Below are 20,411 nucleotides of genomic sequence, written 5' to 3'. Positions count from 1 at the left end.
GGTCGATCTCTTCCCACCCACCTTCCCACCCCTGCCTTCCCTCTAAGATCCGACAGTCTGTTCCATGGTTCTATGTCTCTAGATCTACTTTGTTCATTAGTTTATTTTGTTCATTAGATTCCACATATGAGTGAGATCATGTGATACTTGTCTTTCTCTGACTGGCTTATTTTTCTTAGTATAATACTCTACAGGTCCCTCCATGCTATCTCAAAGAGTAAGAGTTCCATATTTTTTACTGCTGAATAGTATTCCATGTGGGCGTGATCCCCAGCTGGGGCACCTACAGGAGGTAACCAATCAATGTTTCTTTCACACATAAATGTTTCTCTCACTCCCTCTCTCTCTAGAAAGCAATAAAATCATACCCTCAGGTGAGGATTAAAAAAAGTTATCTTAGTCCAGTGGTTATTGATGTGGCTCAGGACATTTTGGCTTCATGGCCTGCTTGGAATGGAGTAGGTGTTCTATTTGTTGAATGAATGAATGAATAAATAATAACCCAAAGGAAATATTGGACTCCCTGATTCAATTTTCTGTTTTTCATCACTCAGATAAAAAATTGTTTTCAGTTCTAGCATTAGATTAAAACTGTGTGTGTGTGTGTGTGTGTGTGTGTGTGTGTGACTATGGTCTTTCCCAGACAGTTGGGTATGTTGCATGATCTCTCCTAACTTCTCTGGTCCTTACTTGAGAACCTCATTTTCCAGTAGAATTTATACCCAATTGAATAGAATCGTTGACAACTCTTTCCTGATACTGAAGCCCTAAAAGTTGGCTTTAGCATGCAGCTGTCCTTTACTTTGTTGTTGCTTCAGAAATTTCTCATGCTTTAATGCCTCTAGAAAGGCTTCTCCAATTTTCCAAGACAAAATTAATTATTCCCTTCCTCAACATTCCCAATGCTAATGAATCTCTCCTCTGAATCCTGTACACAGATACATATTAAGGATACTACTGTTATGCATGCATATATTATAGATGTATTGCATCCCTTAAAATATAGCTGCTTATGTCTCTAAATATTCCTCAAAGGCAGTGGCTATGTCTCATTCATCTTTGTATCTCCTGGAACACTGCCAACCCCAGGTCACTGATGAGTAGTGACAAGGAATGAGTGAAACAGTGAGGACACCATCAGCTCTGTCTTCTGCAGTGTAGTGGTATTTCAGTGGCTGACCATCCTACTGGTCTGGCATTTCCGCATCTGAAGTACCGGGGAACTTGCAGCCAGAAACCCTGAGTACACGTCATGCAACATGGTCCAGGTGAGTCAGAAGGCACCACAACCACAACCAATGCTTGGCCTTTCTTCTAGAGGAAGGAAAATATTGACCTTTGAAATTGTGGGGTGCTACTTTGGCACTCATGAGAAGTCTCAGTCCCAGCTGGCCCCTCCCTTGTCTGCTTGAGGAGCTCAGGGCTGGGGGTCAGGGCTTTGAGGAAGGTGGGATAGCATCCCCTCAGTGCACTTCTTTCAGATCACCCTATAATATTTTTTTAAGAATGTGTTTATTTTATTTTGTTTTCTCTTTTTCTTTTTTTAAAATTGAGATATAGTTGACTTACAACATTGTGTAAGTTTGTAATACAGCACTGCTGACTATAATCATGACCCGGTGCATTAGATCTTTAGGACTTACTTTCCGACTAGCTACAAGTTTATACCTTTAAACAACATCTCATCCCATAACGTTTTATTTAATTTAAGTTCTTTGCATTTTGTGTGGGTCTCATTCTCACAGGTAATGTGAAAAGTTATCTTTAAGAAGATTACTGAAAGGCTGTCATCACCTACATGGAGCTCACTCTTAGAAAATGAAGTTTTTAAAGCTTATCACCGCTCTATCTTTAAGTTGGGCTATCACTTTGCACCAGGTGGTAACATACTGGGTGGGTTTTGGTTGACAATCCTTCACGGATATGTTTTATATTTTGTGTTTCTAAGGCTGTAATATGTGTTAGATGGCAGCTTTTAAAAAAGCAATTGAGTCACTGGGTCACTTATACCTTTACGTGTGTGTGTGTGTGTGTGTGTGTGTGTGTAAATATTAGTTCTATTTCAGAAATAATAAGAAAAGGAAAATATTTTGTAGCTATACTAAAATTATCTCATGCATGTGTAGCTAAAATGGCCCTGCCTAGGAAGGCAGCTATGGAGGAATAGAGATGTAAAGATCAATATTAGCAAATTAAGCCACAGGAAAACCAAATATCCAATTAACCCACTACAGCAGAGCCCAGGGCTGGGCTGGACCCCAGGCTCTCTGTGGCAGCTGATATGGATGCCCTGACACCTCCAGTGGAAGCGGCCTCTTTCCCTCAGGGTTCACAGTCACTGGGAATATCGGCTTTGTGCATCCCTTCCTATGCTGAGCAAGTGTGGAAATCGCATTGTTGGTCTGAAATGGTTGCCACGGGAACATCTCCACCTAGTCATTATCTACTCAGGCTACTGATTATATTAAACCAGGAGAGAAAGATGAAGGGGCCGTGCTGTAGCCACCTGTTCTGCAGAGAATTGTGATTGCTTTTGCCACATTCACCTCTGTGGCCCCATGCCTCTCTGAACACTCTTCTCTACATGTTCTCCTCTCTTGTTGCTCTTCCCCCCTCAACAGAGTTAGTGAATGAAATAAGTCTATAGGAAGTTGATATTGGTATAACAGAGCCATTATATTTCTGTTCCTCCTGTCCTTCTCCAGTTCTCTCATGTGGAATACAAATAATTGTTACTCCTTCTCTCCCTCTTCTCTGCCCGTCCATACTCAGGTGTAGCAATAACTGTCCTCTTTAAAGGCTTATCATTCCTGTGTTCCACACAATGGTGCTGAAGGCAATGTTTCCTGCTACTTATCCAGAGAAGCCTCTGAAAATTCATATAGATGCCCCCTTTACAAATTGCTTGAAATATTAACAGGAAATGCAACTGGCTGTTAACAAGTAACTTTACCTTACATATATGTTAATGGGCAAATGGATGGATCTGGATAGATATCATTAGGAAGATTTTCTCATCTTCATTTCTAGAATGCAGGTGACATTTGAGAGGTGTTGTCTCCAAGTAGTCTTTTGGGGGAAAAACTACATTATCCATTGGCCTTGTAATTAATTGTTCAAGCCAGATTATTTTGGGAGTGAAAGGTGGCATTATTAATAAATATGCCTGGACAACAGGTGCAAACTAGAACTATGCCAGGCAACCAGGTATATATTGTCACCTATTATGTAGACAATAAGTACATGGGCATTGTAGTGCTGTGCCCTCAAAAATATGGGGAAAGGGATACCTCTTCCAGAAAAAAATTGTGAAATTAGAAATTATAATTGTGGATTCTAAAATCTGGGTCAGGACCAGCTGGCATGGCTCAGTGGTTGAGCATCGACTTATGAACCAGGAAGTCATGGTTCAATTCCCTGTCAGGGCACATGCCTGGGTTGTGGGCTTGATCCCCAGTTGGGGGTAAGCAGGAGGCAGCCTATCAATGATTCCTTCTCATCATTGATGTTTCTATCTCTCTCTACCTCTCCCTTCCTCTCTGAAATCAATTAAAAAATATATATGTACAATCTGGATCAGTAAAAGAGGTACCATTTTGTTTATACTTCTGTCTCATTTAATTTAGTCAATGTGAGTCCATTTTTAAAAGTAAAGTAATGGCACTCGAACTGAAAAGAAAAAAGTGATATTAACAAAGAAAAATAGACTGGACTGAATGTGCCTATGTAGAGGTCATAAAATCTTTTGAATTCTGTTTAAAAATATAAGTTAGGGGTTGGCAACTTTTGTGTATAGGCCATATAGTAAGTATTTTTGGCTTTATGGGCCATATGGTCTCTATTGTAACTACTCTTCCATCATAGAGTGAAAGAAGCTGCAGATAATATGTAAACAAATAGGCATGGCTGTGTTCCAATAGAATCTTTTTTTCCCCCAGGTTATTTAAAAATTTTTTTATTGAATTTATTGGGGAGACATTAGTTAATAAAATTATACAGGTTTCAAGTGTACAACTCTATAAGACATCATCTGTATATTGTACTGTGCATCCACCACCCCAAGTCAGGTCTGCTTCCATCACCATTTATTCCCCCCTTTACCTTCTTTTACTTCCCCCTCCCCCCTGTCCCTCTAGCAATCACCTTACTGTTATCTGTGTCTGCTTTTTTCTTTCTTAATCTCTTCACCTTTGTCACCCAGCCCCCTTACCCCCTCCTCTCTGAGAGCTGCCAGTCTGTTGTCTGTATCTATGAGTCTGTTTATATTTTGTTTGTTAGTTTATTTTGTTCATTAGATTCTACATAGGAGTGAGATCATACGGTATTTGTTTTTCTCTAACTGACTTATTTCATTTAGTCTAATACTCTCTGGGCCCATCCATGCTGTCACAAAAGTAAGATTTCCTTCTTTTTAAAAAAAAATTTTTTTATTGATTTCAGAGAGGAAGGGAGAGGGAGAGAGAGAGAGAGAAACAACAATGATGAGAATCATTGATCGGCTGACTCCTGCACGCCCTCAATTGCAGATCAAGCCCGCAACCTGGGCATTTGCCCTTGACTGGAATCGAACCCGGGACCCTTCAGTCCACAGGCCGACACTCTATCCACTGAGTCAAACTGGCCAGGGCAGATTTCCTTCTTTTTTATGGCTGAGTAGTAGTCCATTGTGTGAATGTACCACAGCTTTTTTTATCTACTCATCTACTGATGGGTACTTGGGCTGCTTCCAAATCTTGGCTATTGTAAATAACACTGCAATGAGAAATCTCATTTACATAACAGGCAGGGGTGGGGGCACAGATTTGGTGCCTCAGCTGCTGTTTGCCCATCCCTGATCTAATACTTAAAAACTTTGTTCTGATAGAAGGAAAGTTATTTTCGATATTAATTCTGACATTTCTTGATCTGCTGTGACAAGTAGGGGCCATGGCTATAGGGACCAATGGAAATGTTCAATGGGCCTTACTATTCAACGTACATTTTTGTTGTGCATGTTCCAACCATTCAAGGTATATATTGAGGTGGATGACGGAGAGCAAACACCCAGGAACATTCTGGACAGGGAATATCAGCCATGTGGGTTTCACGAAGCATATTAGAAGGATTCAGGGATGCAAGAGACAGGGAATAGAGGCCATGGTGATTCAGATTTTCTTACAAATGGTTTAAAAAATAAGCCCAACAAGTGCTAGCAAAACTGAAAGCACCCGAAGAAAATGAAGTCTTGGATCTCTGCCTATACTTGGGGAAAAAACGACTCAAAATTATGGAAAATGATATTTAAAAACTCACTTTAAACTAGTGGGGTACTTTCTGTGTAGAATTGGATTCCTGTTTTGTTAGTAAAAGGAAAGTTTTAGGAGAAAATGTTCCTTAGGCATTTATTCTAAAATCTTTATAAAGTTATGTTTAAAATGTTTCCCTTTAGGCAGAAAGCACACTAACAACTCAGACAAACTGCAACAAAAACATGACTAAGAATTACATAGAGTGCACATGAAGAAGCAGGAGATATGACCTATATCATATCTCACTATGTGACTGTACATAACACAGATATCCATATACCTTCTGTTACCTACTAACAAGCTGTTTAATTGAAGGCTAAGTGAGGAAATTGTGGAGAGTGACCACAGTAATGTGACTGGTTCTAGTCTCCCTAACAAGGTATTCAGGGCATTAGACAACGAAATGGATAATGCCACAGAAAGGAAGAATCTCAGAGGGCTTCAGTACTATCTGAGCTGTTCAGCTAAATGTAAGGAGCTAATGACATTTATAATCATTTACTATAATTCTTCTGAGGGGACCCTTTAATCTATTTGGTAAGTTAACAATAGATATTGGGAGCTCAGTAACTATACAGAGAAAATCCTTTAAGATCTTGAATTAGATTGAAATAGATTAGGGATGTGTTTTATACACGGAGGGAGTAAAAATGGAGACCATTTATAAAGCACAATACAATAAAGGCTAATGAATATTCCTTTGCATGTGTTCCTGGGAAAGACAGTGAAAGAGTTCTTCAGAGTGGAGTGCTGAGCAGAGTAGAAAGAGGATTTCAGGATGGATAGACAACAGTGTCTCTAGTATAGAAAGAATTACTCCAAGTCTCTGTGTCCCTGAAACACTGAGAAAACAGATATTGCACATTGATATGGGAGGTTAACAAGCCAGAAATACAAACAAATCTATCTCCTGTTGGCCTTTTGAGGATCTAAGGATCAGAAAGAGCCAGTTCTAATTTCTCCTAGTAATTTCCAAGGGTCGAGGTAAATCAAATTACCTCTTTAGCTGAACTTGTTTATGCCAAAGGAAAGTAAAACTCTGTGGGTACAACCCAGCACTTTGAAATTTATAGATTGGAAGTGATATGAGAACCAAACACTGAAAACCTTGGAGCAAACTGTGAGATTTATCTACTTTCTACCCCCACCTCCAAGTCCAAAGTGAAGAAGGATTATGATCGTTAGGAGATAGGCAATCTGGAGGGGTGACTAGTCACTGGTTTGGATTGCCAAAGGAATTTGAGATTAAGAGAATTATGAACCAGAGGTGGAGCAAAACTCCAAATGAGGACCGATATATGAAGGGGAAAGGTAGAAATAAGTGAACTTTCGAGGTAGTCATAATGGAGGAAGCAGCAAATGCAGACGAAAAGGACCTACCTCACTGTGGTGAAGGGTTTTTGCCAGGAACCCAAGAACGAACCATAGGGATTTAGATTAGACAAAGAAGGGAGAATCAATATTGGGTAGATTACTAAGGGCAGCTTTAGAATAGGTTTCCTTATTTTATGTATATTTTTATATAAATTATAGACTTTATGTAATTTAGATAAATTTATATAATTTAGATAAATTATAAAATTATAGAATTTTATCTAGTTTAATAGCTGAAGGTAGAGAGAATATGCTGGATAATGACAACAATAGTTTCTTTGTGTAGGGCTTCACTTTTAAGACTTATATATATATTTTAAAACTGACATTATCTCATTTGACACCCCCTCCCCCAAATCTCTGAGAAGGCAGGGCCAGAATTACTTCACTAGTGAGGAAATCTAAAGACAAAGGGTTAAGTTCCACTTGGGAGGGGAGAGATGGAGGAAGGAAGGCAGACCTCAGAGGGTTTTGAAGTTCAGAGGGAAGTTAGGTTTTTTTTCAAAAAAGAAAACATTTGTTCCTTTCCAGGTACACTTGATTACTCACTGTTAAGTAGGCGGAAGTCAATGAATGGGTAGGAGCCGCGGCGTTCAGCAGGAACCCCCGTCTGACCCCTTAGTCGTACATCTCCTAGAAAACAGAAGGGACAAACAACTGTTTGAAAACGTTGCCCAGTGTATTTATTCACTTTTCCTCTGTAAATCCTCTTACCCACTTATGTCACTGGAACCAATACCAATATCAGGAGAAACATGATTTCCATTCATCTTGCTTCAGAGAGTGCCATGAACGACGGGATATTTAATGAATGCTGAGCCTAAGGAACTTGGCAAAACTAAGAAATGAAGCAGCGTTCTCTTTTATAATTTGCCTGGAAGATGGGACTGTGAAAATTATAGTAATTTACAAAGTTTTCATAGCCTTTTTATCCTTCCAAGGGTCATTAAGATGAAGCATCCTAATTTGGAAGGACAAATGGTGTGCTGGGATTAGAGCTTTTATTCTTATTAGACATTTGATCACCCAGTGTCATTCCTCTCGGACCTAGCACAACTGTTTTCTGACTGGCGTCCACTTTCCTGGTTCCCCAGGTTGTATCATTGATCTGTTTCAGAATCTGCTCAGAGGAAGGCTAGCCTAGCTCCAGGCACTTCAGACACAGCCTCCCTTGGACATATGATAGTCTGTAGAGTTTCTACAACTTATTTGTAGGTTTCTTTTAATGTCTGTGTTCACTTTCTTTTTCGGTGTGTCCTGCTTTCCAGACGAAGGGAGGTACTGAGGTAGAGTGGAGGGAGCCAGAATTTTAGAATAATGTAGACCTTGGATTAAGTAGGCTCTGAGCCTCCATTGCCTCACTTCAAGGTATCATTGGTTGGAGAATATAAAATAACACTTGCTGCCTCCCAATAAATGCTGCATTGACTTCCTTATACAGTCCTGCAAATAGGGATTACTCATATTACATGTTCTGCATTTCTCCATAGTTCTTTGTGTATTGTCTAGTACTTAGCAGATTCTAGGTGATAAAAATAAATAGAAAGACCAAATTCCCAATTAGTACATACAACATGAAATCAGAAGAGAGGTTTAAGTACATTAGACGTAATATATTGCTGACCATTGGAACCAGGAAAGTTTTCTTCCATGAGTAATGGGTCCTCTCCCATGACCCACTCTTTTCCTGACATGAGGTGATACTGTGGCCTCAGCCTACGAGTGAAGAGGAGGAACAAGTCTTTCTAACTCTTGGGGTTAACTAGTAACTGGGTGAGATCCTCACTGGCCATAACTCATGCAATTGACAATGTTTAAAATAACCCTCACAGATGGGCCTTGTGTGCACCTGGGCTTATAAACTGCAAGCTCTGAGCCTTTGGGCTACTCCCTACTTTGAATTCTATATTGGTGCCTTATTTAGTGCTAATCTGATACTGTAGTGACATATTGCTATTAAAGAATATTACAATTTATGGAGTATAGTGAAGAGGGAGGAGAAGGGAAGATATGGAAAAGAATATTTGAAATATAAATATAAGGTGATATCAAATTAGGGAATGCTGTCAACACTTGATAAGTTCATGGGGGTGGATGGTCAATAGAGTTGAAGGGTTTACTTCTCAGCAGTTGTCTTGAGTCCCCTCAGTTTATAAATCTCTAAAGAGTTTACAAAGCATATTCACAAACCTCCCAGTATATACTTTTTCTGGTTTGATCTCATTAGACCCTCACATTAGCTTTGTGAAGAGAGTCACTATTATTCTACTTACTTTATAAGTGAGAAAAATTGAGGTTCAGAGAAGAAAGTGAAGGACTGTTACTCACTCTCCTAACCCCAGCTCAAGGCTCAGGTCCCTTAAAGGCACTCAGTAGATGTCTATTGACTTTAATTGACTGCCTGAGTTTATAGTGCTTTAAACTTATAATTAGTTGAGCTAGTCCTTAAATCTAGGTTGTTAAACTTCATAGGCAGAGCTCTCTCTCCTCAATACCATTGGTTTCTAACCTTTTAGAGTGGGCACAGCTGGTTTTTAAAATGAAAACAAAAATCACAGACTGCTTATGCTAGAAGCTGTATTTTTAATAGCCAATAGTATAGCATGTTAAAATTATTTAACATCCCAGCCGGTGTGGCTCAGTGGTTGAGCATCGACCTATGAACCAGGCTATGCCTGGGTTGCAAGGCTCCACCCCCTGTGAGGGGTGTGCAGGAGGCAGCTGATCAATGATTCTCTCTCATAATTGATATTTTGTCTTTCTCTCCCTGTCTCTTCTTCTCTAAAATCAATAAATTTTTAAAAAAATGATATAACAAATTCATCACTGCTTGTAAATGAATTTATATTTTATGAATGACAGTGAGCTAGACATATACTTGAAAAACTGCATAGCTGGGACCATGTTAATTTGGTTTACAAAGCCTGCCTGGCTTATGGATTTGCTGACCTTTTGGGCTTCTCCTAGGCGTTTCAGGCTCACCAACTGGAAACCATTTCTCTACTAGTATTTTTTCTCACTATTACCAAAGAGTTCTCCTGGTTTTGCTGTCTTGAGAGCACTATGTTCCCAGAAAACTTCTGTATAATATTAAGGTACATTTTAAGGCCTCTGCCAGAAGTTATTCCATTTGTCCATCTGAGAGTATAAAGCAGAGGAGGGCCATTACCATGTAAGACTGTAGAGAAACTGACAGGCGACAGAACCATGAGGCAGAATTGATAAAAAGAGAGTGACATGCTAGGAAGCAGGGAACTCCTGTTACTGAGAGGATCAGCATTTCACCATATTGAGTGACCGAGGGAAAATTAAGAACCATTTTGAGGTCCAGTTTTCTAATATTCAAATTAGAATAATTATAGCAGTTTTGCCTGTTCCAAGGGGTTGTTGTGAGGAAATTACAAGGTACATGAAAATAAGATGATAGTTAACAAGTACTGAATACTTACACTGTGCTCAGTATTTTACATATGTTTTCTCATATCATCTACCCAACAACCCAATGAAGTAGGTATGATTATTAGACTATTGTACAGGTGAGGAAACTAAAGACAATGGACATTTGATGATTTGTCTGAGATCATAGAACGAATAAGTATGGAGCTTGAGCTCAAACTCAGAATTGGCTCCAAACTCCATCTTCTTACCCATTTTTCCAGATTATCACGATAAAAAAATTATATAACCAATTAAGCATTATCTTTTTATTACCCAAATATAGCCTTTGATTACTCTTTGCCAATAAACCAACTATATATTCATCATGAATCCTGGAAACTGAATACCAGGGCAATTTACTTCCTTGATGAATATGAGAGTTGATCAGATGGATGTTGTTTATTCGAATAGTAGTCCAGGGATATGGGCTATAGAATCAGACAACCAGATCCTGCTCTGGATCAACAAAGCATCTGTTATTTTCAAATAAGAAATGGGAAGCAATTATTCAGCAACACTGAAATTACCTGGCAACTAATTTACTCAAGCTCTTAATTAAGTAGAATTTTCATGATGCAACCTCACTTTTGGAAAAAAAGACAAATAACAATGCAGTAACTTGATAGCAAATATACCTAAACAAACAAACAAAACAAATAAACGGCAACAACTACTACAAAACCCAAACCTGAAAGTTTCCTTTCAGTGCTTATACTGTCTATAACTACAATTCCAGTCTTGAAGAGAATTACTCATAAATCTAATAACGGCCTGTAGATGTAGTAAATAGCTGTTTTAGAAAAGGATTAAATTATAGTTAAAAACTAGTAAAGCAGGAGGCAGGACAATTTTAAGTGGGCTAACAATGAATGCATTTTAGACATTTTCCAACACACCAAACATTCCATATCTTGAGCATTTCATTTCATTGAAACTCTAATATGGTAAAATTACAGTTTTAAGTATATATTTATAATATAGAAAGATCTTGCTCCTTCTCCTTGCTTTCATGAAACCCTTTGGATGCTAAATTGCTTCAATATGCTTGTGGGAAGAGAGAAATAATTCAGTAACAACAGCCCCCGGAGGAGCAGAGGCCACTGGCTGGTGTCCGAAGAACAGAACAAGTGGCGTCCTGCTGGACTGCTTTTACTGGCCTCAGCCTCAGGCAATCATCTATTTACCTAAGGCCTTATATCCAAGCTAAACAATTATTTTGACTATTCATTAGGCCCTTGTTTAACTTAAGCAACTCTCTTTCTGGCAAAGGAAAGGTGCTGTGGAAGCAGGGTAGGAAGCGTTGACAGCTCAGCCGTGTCCTCAGTCTGTTCTCATTGTGTTCCAAAATGAAACAAACAGCAGGGGAATTCTTATTTTGAAAGGGCTGCTCCTCGTTTGCCCCTTCAGGCTGAAAACATAACATGTCGTCCTTGAGTATGTATTTAAGGCTGCAAACACAGGCAGCGAGCTGAGCTCCTTGGCTCCAGGAACCAAGACCTGGAGTCGGCCACTCACCCTCCCAGGGGACGTGGTTCCGGGATGGACCTCTTGCCCACTTGGCCTCGCGGGCTGTCTCTGTTTAATAAAAGCTTGTGCTAGGAGCAGAAGTTATGTGGCCTCTTATGTAACTGGCAACGGGAGTGGAGACTCTGATGGTGATGACAACTTACAGTGGCTGAAACACGGGCCACATGACTAGAACCAGACTCTGGCCCCATCGTGGTGTCAAGGTCACTTCAGGGTGGGGGAAGAGGGTAGGAAAGGGACAGAGCAGTTGCATCTGAGATGAATGAAGAGGATAATGGTGATGGCGGCAGAGAACACGGCATAGAGACTCAGAGCAGGGGTGTGGCGAGGAGGGTGAGAGGGTGGTAGTGTGAGAAAGATGCAAGCCCAGATACAGTGGGAGAGGAGAAGCTCTCACAAAAGGAATCCCTTTTGAACTTTCTTAGGCATTACTAATTCATGTCACTGCTGCAAACTTGCAAAATGAAGGCAGAGAGAACCCAGATATCCAAATCTCAGTCAAGCACATTCACCAGCCGGCAGCTCCGAATATCTCAGATGACTACTCTCAATTAGCAAAGTGAATTATTTCTCTGAAGATGTTTATCTAGTCTAACAAAGAGGAGGAAGTGAGTGCAATTTAATCACTCCCCAGATTTATGGGACAGTCCAGGCAGCCAGTGGAGATAACTCAGGCAGAGATGACTGTTCCCAGTGCTATGAGCTCCTATGAGGTCCAAGATGGCTGATTGGACCCAATTCCTCCTCTGGAGGTTCAAACCTGCTTTGCTTTCTTGAGTGAGTTTGGGCCTGTCTGGTCACTAAGGGCTACGTGCTGACCGGACTGAGCAGGAGGCTTCCTGTCCATTGATCTCTTGCGCACTAATTGTGTGTTCCTGGGCTGTCCCTGAGAGAGCTCTGCGTGTAGGAAAGAGGGGAACTAGGAGTTAGTTGTCCAGAAACCACACTTTTAGTAAAAGAGACAAAGGTTTCCATGCATGTAAAAGTTATTTCTTCTCTTTGTAAAAACCTCATCTTTATATTAAAATCTAGAAAAAGGAAATTTCAGCGAGTCAGAATCTCTAACATCTCTAACCAATACAATATGACGTTGCAACTTTAGCTTAGAATTATTAGGTATTTGTGACAAATGTGCATTTTGGGACTTGAGTGCTGTGAAAATGAATATTAGATAGCAGGTAAAGAAGGTGTTAACTCAGACTAGACATTCTTCAGCTAGATGGTTTTACAGAGGGAAAACTAGGAAAAAAGTTTTAATCACCAGGAAGACAGGTATCTAATAAAAAAGGTATTGAAAAAGAAGCAGCAGGAATGCCTAAAGAGAATTCTATGAAGCTGTAAAAGAAAAAAACACAAAGAACATGTCTTCTTATAAAGACTGAAAATAAAGGGAATAATTTGAGGAGTTTTTTTAGGGAATATGTGATCTGGGTCTGTCTTAAGTAAGGAAAATAATGTAAGCTTGTACATTATTCACTTATTTCTGGGATAGTGATTTTTATTGCCAGAATTGTATCAAAACAAAGTGTTTTTTTTAATAAATGCATATCACACACACACACACACACACACACACACACACACACACAAATACCTGGCACACTGTAGGCACTCAAAAACCAGTAGCTATTTTTCATATTTTGTTACTGTTCTTCTGAGATTCCTGCCCCTCCTCAACCTTCCTCACCCATAATAGTATGGAGAATAGATTGGAGTGGGGCAAGAATTACTAGTTAGGAGATCACTCTAATAGTTCAGGTGAGAAAAGATGGTAGCTTGGAAAGGGTGATGGTACTGGTAGAGAAGTGAATAGAATTGACATGTGGTGAGGAATTGCATGAGGGCTGAGGGACAAGGAAGTATCAAGGATCATTTCTGGATTCCTGGCTTGCATAACTGGATGATTGATTATGCTAATCACAGGAATGGCAAATCTAGAAGAACCAGATTTTGGGGAAAAGTTTATGAACTCAACTTTGGCCACACAGAGTTTAAGTGTTACTGAGATTTCAAAGCAAAATATGGGTTTGGGACCCAGAGGGAATGTCTGAGATGGAGATATAAGTTTATAAATCAAATAAAATTGTGAGCATGTATGAAGTTGCCTAGGAAATGGGGTAAGAAGTGAATAGGGCCTAAATCCAGCCCTGATCAGCTGAAACACTGAATATCTTGCTGGAGGAGTAGTCAATAAATGAAGAAAGGACCACCTTGGAGGTGGGAGGATATCCAGAAGCTTGTTATGTCGTGGAAGAGAGTCATTCAAGAGGGAGGGAGTGGTTTTCACATAGAGCTTGCTGAAAGGGCAAGTGAAATTATAACTGAAAGAAGTCCTTTGGACTTAGTTGAGCAACTGTAGTGAGAAATAGAAGCAGAGTTCTTTGGACATTGTGTAGAGCTGGGAAACTGGGAAAGTTTTCTTAAGAAGTTGATATTTAGATGGATCCTAAGTGATAGATAAATTTTTGAGAAGTAGTACTTTATAGTATTGGCTTCCAATTGATCCAACTATGGTCATTGGAATGAAGAGAAGGGATTTTTAGGAAAAAATCATGCTGATCTTAAGATCAGTAGTAATCTCTAAGGATGATATTAATAATTAGAAAAGTGAACAGAGGATAAAACAGGTCAGGTCATGAAAATACTTATACATTTTTGCAAAATATAGCAATGCCCTGTTTAGTCACTTGCTATACTTAAATATACTTCAAGGAAAAAATATCTAGTGGGAATTATTGCTAAGAAAAGTTTTTGTTTAGGAAAAAAGATGGGCACATCAATGAGAATAAATATAATTAGTAAGATAAAATACCAACCAAGTCCTAATATTGCTGAATAATTTTTTGTGTTTTTTTGGACTTTGAATAATTTGAGAGAAGCGTTTTAATGTATTGTTTGTTTTCATGTGCTTCTGAACTTCCTGATTCTGGCTGGGAACAAGGACAAACCTGCCAAAATACTGCAAGAAAATATGTTGCTGATCACGGGCAGGAAATACTCAAAGTCCCCCGAGATAGCCTGTTCTTAGGAGACTTCCACACCAAGTCTGCTGACCTCAGAAGGAGCATCAGGCCACCACACTCACTGCTGGAGTCTGCTCAAAGCCAGAAGGTATTTGGGAGTTCTTCATTCCAGGAGTTTGTGCCAACGTGGCACTTGGGATTCTTTTCAGCTCTAAGTGTTGTTCATTGTTTGTTTGTTTTTCAGAAGGGAAACAGATGGCAAAAACTGGACTCAGTAGGGAAATGGTTGAATTGGTTATTTTATATCCATGTTATAGGATGTTATTTTGCCATTAAAACCAGTTACTCATATTTCTATAGTCATAGCTAAGACTTATTGAGCATTTAGTATGTGCTAGGTGTTGTTGGAATTACTTTCATGAATTAACTCAGTTAGTTCTGTCAATAACTCCCTTAGATATAAGTACTGTTGTCAATATCATACCTGAGAGACAGAGGTGTTCAATTACACTTTCAAGATGACATGGCAGGTGAGCATGAAGGCAGATTTGAAACCAGGGTGACTGGCTCCACAGCCTGTGCTCTTAACTAATATGGTACAGTCCATGTTACAATATGTCTTGGTCTGAAGTGAGAGCCATGATATAATGTTAAGGGAGGGTAGGTATTTAGAAATTGTTTCACCAAGTAAAGAAATCAATAGCATGAGAAGCCATTTACTACCTCTCTGAACTTGGTAAGTCTTAAACATTCTGGGCCTTATTCAATCTTCTGGTTTGCTAAGTAGGGACAATAATATCTGCCCTGTATACCTCACAGAAAGTAGGAATCAAATGAAATCACATGGATAAAAGTGCTTTGTCAATCACTTTGTAATAAAGTTTTTTCATTTTTTTTAAAGAATATTCTGCCTTGTAGGCATGGCTCAGTGGTTGAGTATTGACCTATGAACCAGGAGGTCACAGTTTGATTCCAGTCAGGGCTTATGCCCGGGTGGTGGGGTGTGCAAGAGGCAGCCGATCAATGATTCTGTCTCATCAGTGATGTTTCTATCTTGCTCTCCCCCTTCCTTCCTCTCTAAAATCAGTAAAAATATATTTTTTAAAAAGAATATTCTTATTGATATTGCTATATAAATATTAAGCATACATAATACACTACATATTATATAAATTCTACATTGTATTATCCTATATATAAATAATATTGATATTGCTATATAAGTCTAGGTCAATGTTAAAGTGTATTCAAAGTGAATAACATTATTTTTTGATATGTATTAAAATGTGAATTAAGGGTCTTATAGTCAAATATTCCTGGGAAACATAGAGGTTTAACAAAATTAAACTTAAAAATATTGCAAGTTATCTGCTAAATTGTATTTTTCCCAACCCCCACCCATTGCTCACATTCATATATGTTGAAACCCTCACCCTCAGTACCTCAGAATGTGACCCTGTTTAGAAATAGGTCCTCTAAAGAGGCAATTAAGGCCATTAGGGTGGGTCATAATCCAGTCCTACTAGTGGTTTTTTAAGAAGAGAAAATGGGGATACATGAGGAGATGCCAGGGATGCACAGCAGAGAGAAAAGACCATGTGAGGACATAGCAAGAAGGTGGCCATCAGTAAGCCAAGGAGAAGGGCCATCAGTAAGCCAAGGAGAGGGACTATCGGTAAGCCAAGGAGAAGGGCCATCAGTAAGCCAAGGAGAGGGGCCTCAGAAGAAACCAAATATGTTGCTACCTTGATCTTGGACTTCCAACCTCTAGAACTGTAAGAAAACAAATTTCTGATGTTTAAGACACCCCAAGTCTGTTGTATATTCTTATGATAGGTGAAGAGGCTGCTTTTACTGGCAAAGAAGGCTCATCAGCATTGAGGGTTTCAAAATTCCCGCTTCATCAGGGGCTTCATGTCCTCATTCCACTTTTCAGGATCCCATTCCATCTAAAACAGTAGACCACTTGCCATGTTGGGAAATCAATTTGTGTTGTAATCCAGCCACTAGCAGGATGAGATTCTGGGCTTGGTTTTCAGAAATCTCAGCTCTGCAGCTGTAGGAAATGAATCTCTTTCAGGGCAGACATAGAAGCTTTCCAGTCATTCATGCAGCACTTCAGGCAATAATCTGAATCCCTTAGCTCAACCTTTTCTTTCCCTACTTTCTTCAGCAACATTAGGAGCCATCAGCAAATCTCATTATACTTGTTAGTGTGACAAAAATGCTCAAAGGAAACACCTACATGGTTACCCAGAAACTTGTAAGATTGTAAGTGCTGATTAGGAGTACCCTATGTTGATATTTTGTATATATTATGGCCACATGGACTATCAGCGCTCTCTTTACTATGGGAAATAAAGTAGTTAGTATCTTTAAATCTAATCAGATTAGAGAGTCAGTTCTAAACATCTGAAACCAATTCAGAAGACACATCCTTAAGATTCTGTTCCTCTGGAACCACTCTTGGTACCAAAATCTGTATTAGTCAGCCATTTATTTGGATGATACCGACTAACACATGTGAGATCTTTCAGATCCTTCAATGTATTAATGTTCACTGTGAATATCTGAGAAGGTGAGATCATCCGGCCTTCTCAGATCCTTCAATGTATTAATGTTCACTGTGAATATCCAGCCTTTCCCAAACACAGTTGTCCACAAAACATGTTTTTTCAAGTATTTTCTAAGATGACTGTTTTGGGGAAAATACTTAAAATACATACTGTTCTACATGGAGATTTTGTGTGAGTGGGTGAGTGACTATGAATGTGTGTGTGTGTGTGTGTGTAGTACGTAGGTTAAAATCTTAGCACTGGGGGGAGCTGAGAGGTCCTCTACCTTCTCTTCTCTGGTACCATCACTCCTTGCATTCTTGCCCTATATGACTAAGTCTACAGCTTAGGTATGAATTTCATTTTTGGGTTACAGACCAACTGGATATTTATTCATTTAGTCCTCAGATAGGTATTTGAATACCTACTATATGCCAGTCCCTGTTCTTGGTCCTGGGAATATAGCAGCAAACAAAACAGACAAGATGTGACTGCTCTTGTGAGGCTCAGTTTCTAGTGGGGAGAGATAGACAATAAACAAAATCAACAAGTCAATTGTCTATAGGGATATGAGGTGGGTGCTATGGGTGAAATAAAGCAAGGAAGGGGCCAGGGAGGGCTGGGTGGCCTGGATGGGGATAGGACTGCAGCTTAAATAAAGGAGAGTCTGTTTATTTAAGGACTGCTCTAAGGTGACAGGGAACAGATTTGAATGAAATGTGGAAGGTGCCATGAAACCATCTGGGAGGAGCATTTCAGGCTCAGGGAACAGCAAGCACAAGACCACAAGGAACATGTGGGCATGTTCTAGAAACAGCAGGGAGCCCAGCACGCTGGAGCAGAGAGTGTGGGGCAAGTGGGAAGAGATGAGGGCACACAGATGACAAATGATGTTTAGGGACTCAGAGAGAAACGGGGAGTCATAAGAAAGTTTTAAATGAGAGAGTGATATGATCTGACTAATGTTCTTAAAGGTCCTCACTGGCTTCTCTGTTGAGAATAGAGTGTTGGGGGAACTTTATACATTTAACTAGAGGCCCAGTGCATGAAATTTGTGCATGGGGCGGGGGTTTGCTCAGCCCAGCCTGCACCCTCTCACAGTCTGGGAGCCCTTGGGGGATGTCTGGCTGACGGCTTAGGCCCACTCCCCGTCAGTTGGACATCCTTAGCGCTGCCGCAGAGGCAAAGGAGGCTCCCACCACTGCCACTGCGCTCTCCAGCTGTGAGCCTGGCTTCTGGCTGAGTGGTGCTCCCCCTGTGGGAGCTTACTGACCACCAAGGGACAGCTCCTGCATTGAGCGTCTGCCCCCTGGTGGTCAGTGAACATCATAGTGACTGGTTGACTGGTAGACTGTATGGCCCCTGGTGGTCAGTGCATGTCAGAGTGAGCGGTTGAGTGGCCTTAGCATATCATTAGCATATTACATTTTGATTGGTTGAATGGACGACTGGACACTTAGCATATTAGGCTTTTATTATATAGGATAGATCCCAAAATGAATATGCTATCTTTTCCTATAACTCAGGTCCTATCTTGTGTCCTAGTTATGGTAAATCTAGTCAGTCACCAAGGCTGTTACTGTGTGACCCCTTACCCCCACTGTCCCACAGGTGGTTTTATCACTCAGCAGGGTAGGCCCTCTCTTAGGGCCTGAAGGTGCAGGCCCCTCTCAGAAAAAGGCTGCTATACCACAATAAATATTCTCCTGGCTTCACAGAGAAGACAGAAAATGGATCATGGCACATGGTCATATGGCTACTTCATTCACCCAGTTAACATCAATTTTATAAGTATATAAGATACAAGCACATGTATTTTGGGAAGAGGTGCATTTTGCAGTATTTAATTTTATCTCAAAATTAATTAAACTGGTTTTTGCAGGATACATACTTGGAGGAAAGATCTTACAGGATATTGACTAGGTATAGGATTCTTTAGGAAGCAGATAAAATATAAAACTCAAGCTGCACTGGTTACTGCAGAAACACCCTGAAACCTACACTTGGGTGACTGGACCTTACTCATGATAGGATCGACTGGATCATACATTAACTTGCCCAATCAGAACTCTGCTATACTCTGAATACACTCCGTCCCTGTTTGTTTACATAGCCATCATAACTAAACTTGGTGGCTAAACTGAAGAGGAGCTACTTTATAAACAGAGGTCATTTGATGTGTGTGTGTGTTTTTTTTAACCAAATAAAATTCAGACAACTTTTGCCTTTTTCTAGTTTTCTGACACTTTTCCTGTTCTCCAAAATTCCACCAGGATTATTGACAGGAGTTTAGCAAATATATCTGCAAATAGTTGGAAGTATAACTCACTCGACCCAAAAACTTGAATTTTTGCAAAATTGCCCTTGTTTTTATTTTGTCTATTTTTCACTTTCTTTGGCTTCCATTCCAGTCCTCTACACTGACCCTTTTTGAAAACAAAGCTGTACCTCTTCTTTTGAATTTATTCTTTTTGACAAGAAGAAAGACAAGAAATGGGTACTGAGCTTTTACTGCCTTCTCTTAGTCTTCTGCTGCATTTAATGTTTTGCCACTTTCTTAGACCATGGACCGGTCCTTTTCCATCTTTGTTCTTTAAGGAGCATTTTAATAAAACCTTTAAAAATGCTCTTTATTACTGGTTTGCATCACATATTTGGGTTCACCTTTGGTTAGATGAACTCTCCTCTGTCTTTTGCGCATGCTATTAATGTTTTTAAAATATTTAAACCTATCAGAGAACTTTCTGTTCACTTTCATTGGGTTCTTTAGGTAAACTTCTCTATTCTTGATTACTGAGATATTTTGTGATCTTAATATAATGTGATTTCTATGTTTCTTATTTACAAACCCCAAAAGAATGTCTTAGCCATCATTGGGAAAAATGTCTGAATTACCTGAATGAATAAACATTATAATACATTTGTCTTTTTGAGTTTTCTGTCCTTATAGACTTTTAGAATCTATTTTGATGGAAATATAAATATCTCACTTTTTGAAACTAAAGTCTAATTAGTCCGGAATTTCATTTTTCATGAATTGTGCTATACCACGTTCCTCTTGTATCATTATACCCAAGGAAGTAATTCTTTATGTCCAAATCCATGATTTTGAGAATTGGGACTGAAAAACTGATCCAAATGTATTGATATAATTCTTTTGGAGATGATAAATAAACAATAATCTTTTCAATCAATGTTCACTGAGTATCTATTATAAGTCTATTATATTTATGTATAATTATTATTATTAAAAATATATTTTTATT

General features: G+C 39.4%; 1 protein-coding gene across 3 annotated transcripts in view; it reads right to left on the bottom strand.

The window, feature by feature from the left end:
- The window catches only part of PDE7B (phosphodiesterase 7B), a 274,020-nt gene that overhangs the window by 61,982 nt on the left and 191,627 nt on the right, over nt 1-20,411 (bottom strand). For all 3 annotated transcript variants that reach the window (XR_001360702.1, XM_005859041.2, XM_005859042.2), the window contains one exon: nt 7,212-7,295. Coding sequence is in view for 2 of the 3 variants with exons in the window: in XM_005859041.2 (XP_005859103.1) it covers nt 7,212-7,295 (84 nt within the window). In the remaining variant the exon portion in view is untranslated. The remainder of the gene's footprint in view (nt 1-7,211; nt 7,296-20,411) is intronic.

The sequence above is a fragment of the Myotis brandtii genome, unplaced genomic scaffold (genome assembly GCF_000412655.1).
Source record: "Myotis brandtii unplaced genomic scaffold, ASM41265v1 scaffold123, whole genome shotgun sequence".
Taxonomy (NCBI): Eukaryota; Metazoa; Chordata; class Mammalia; order Chiroptera; family Vespertilionidae; genus Myotis; species Myotis brandtii.
This window is presented reverse-complemented; position numbering and strand designations above follow the sequence as displayed.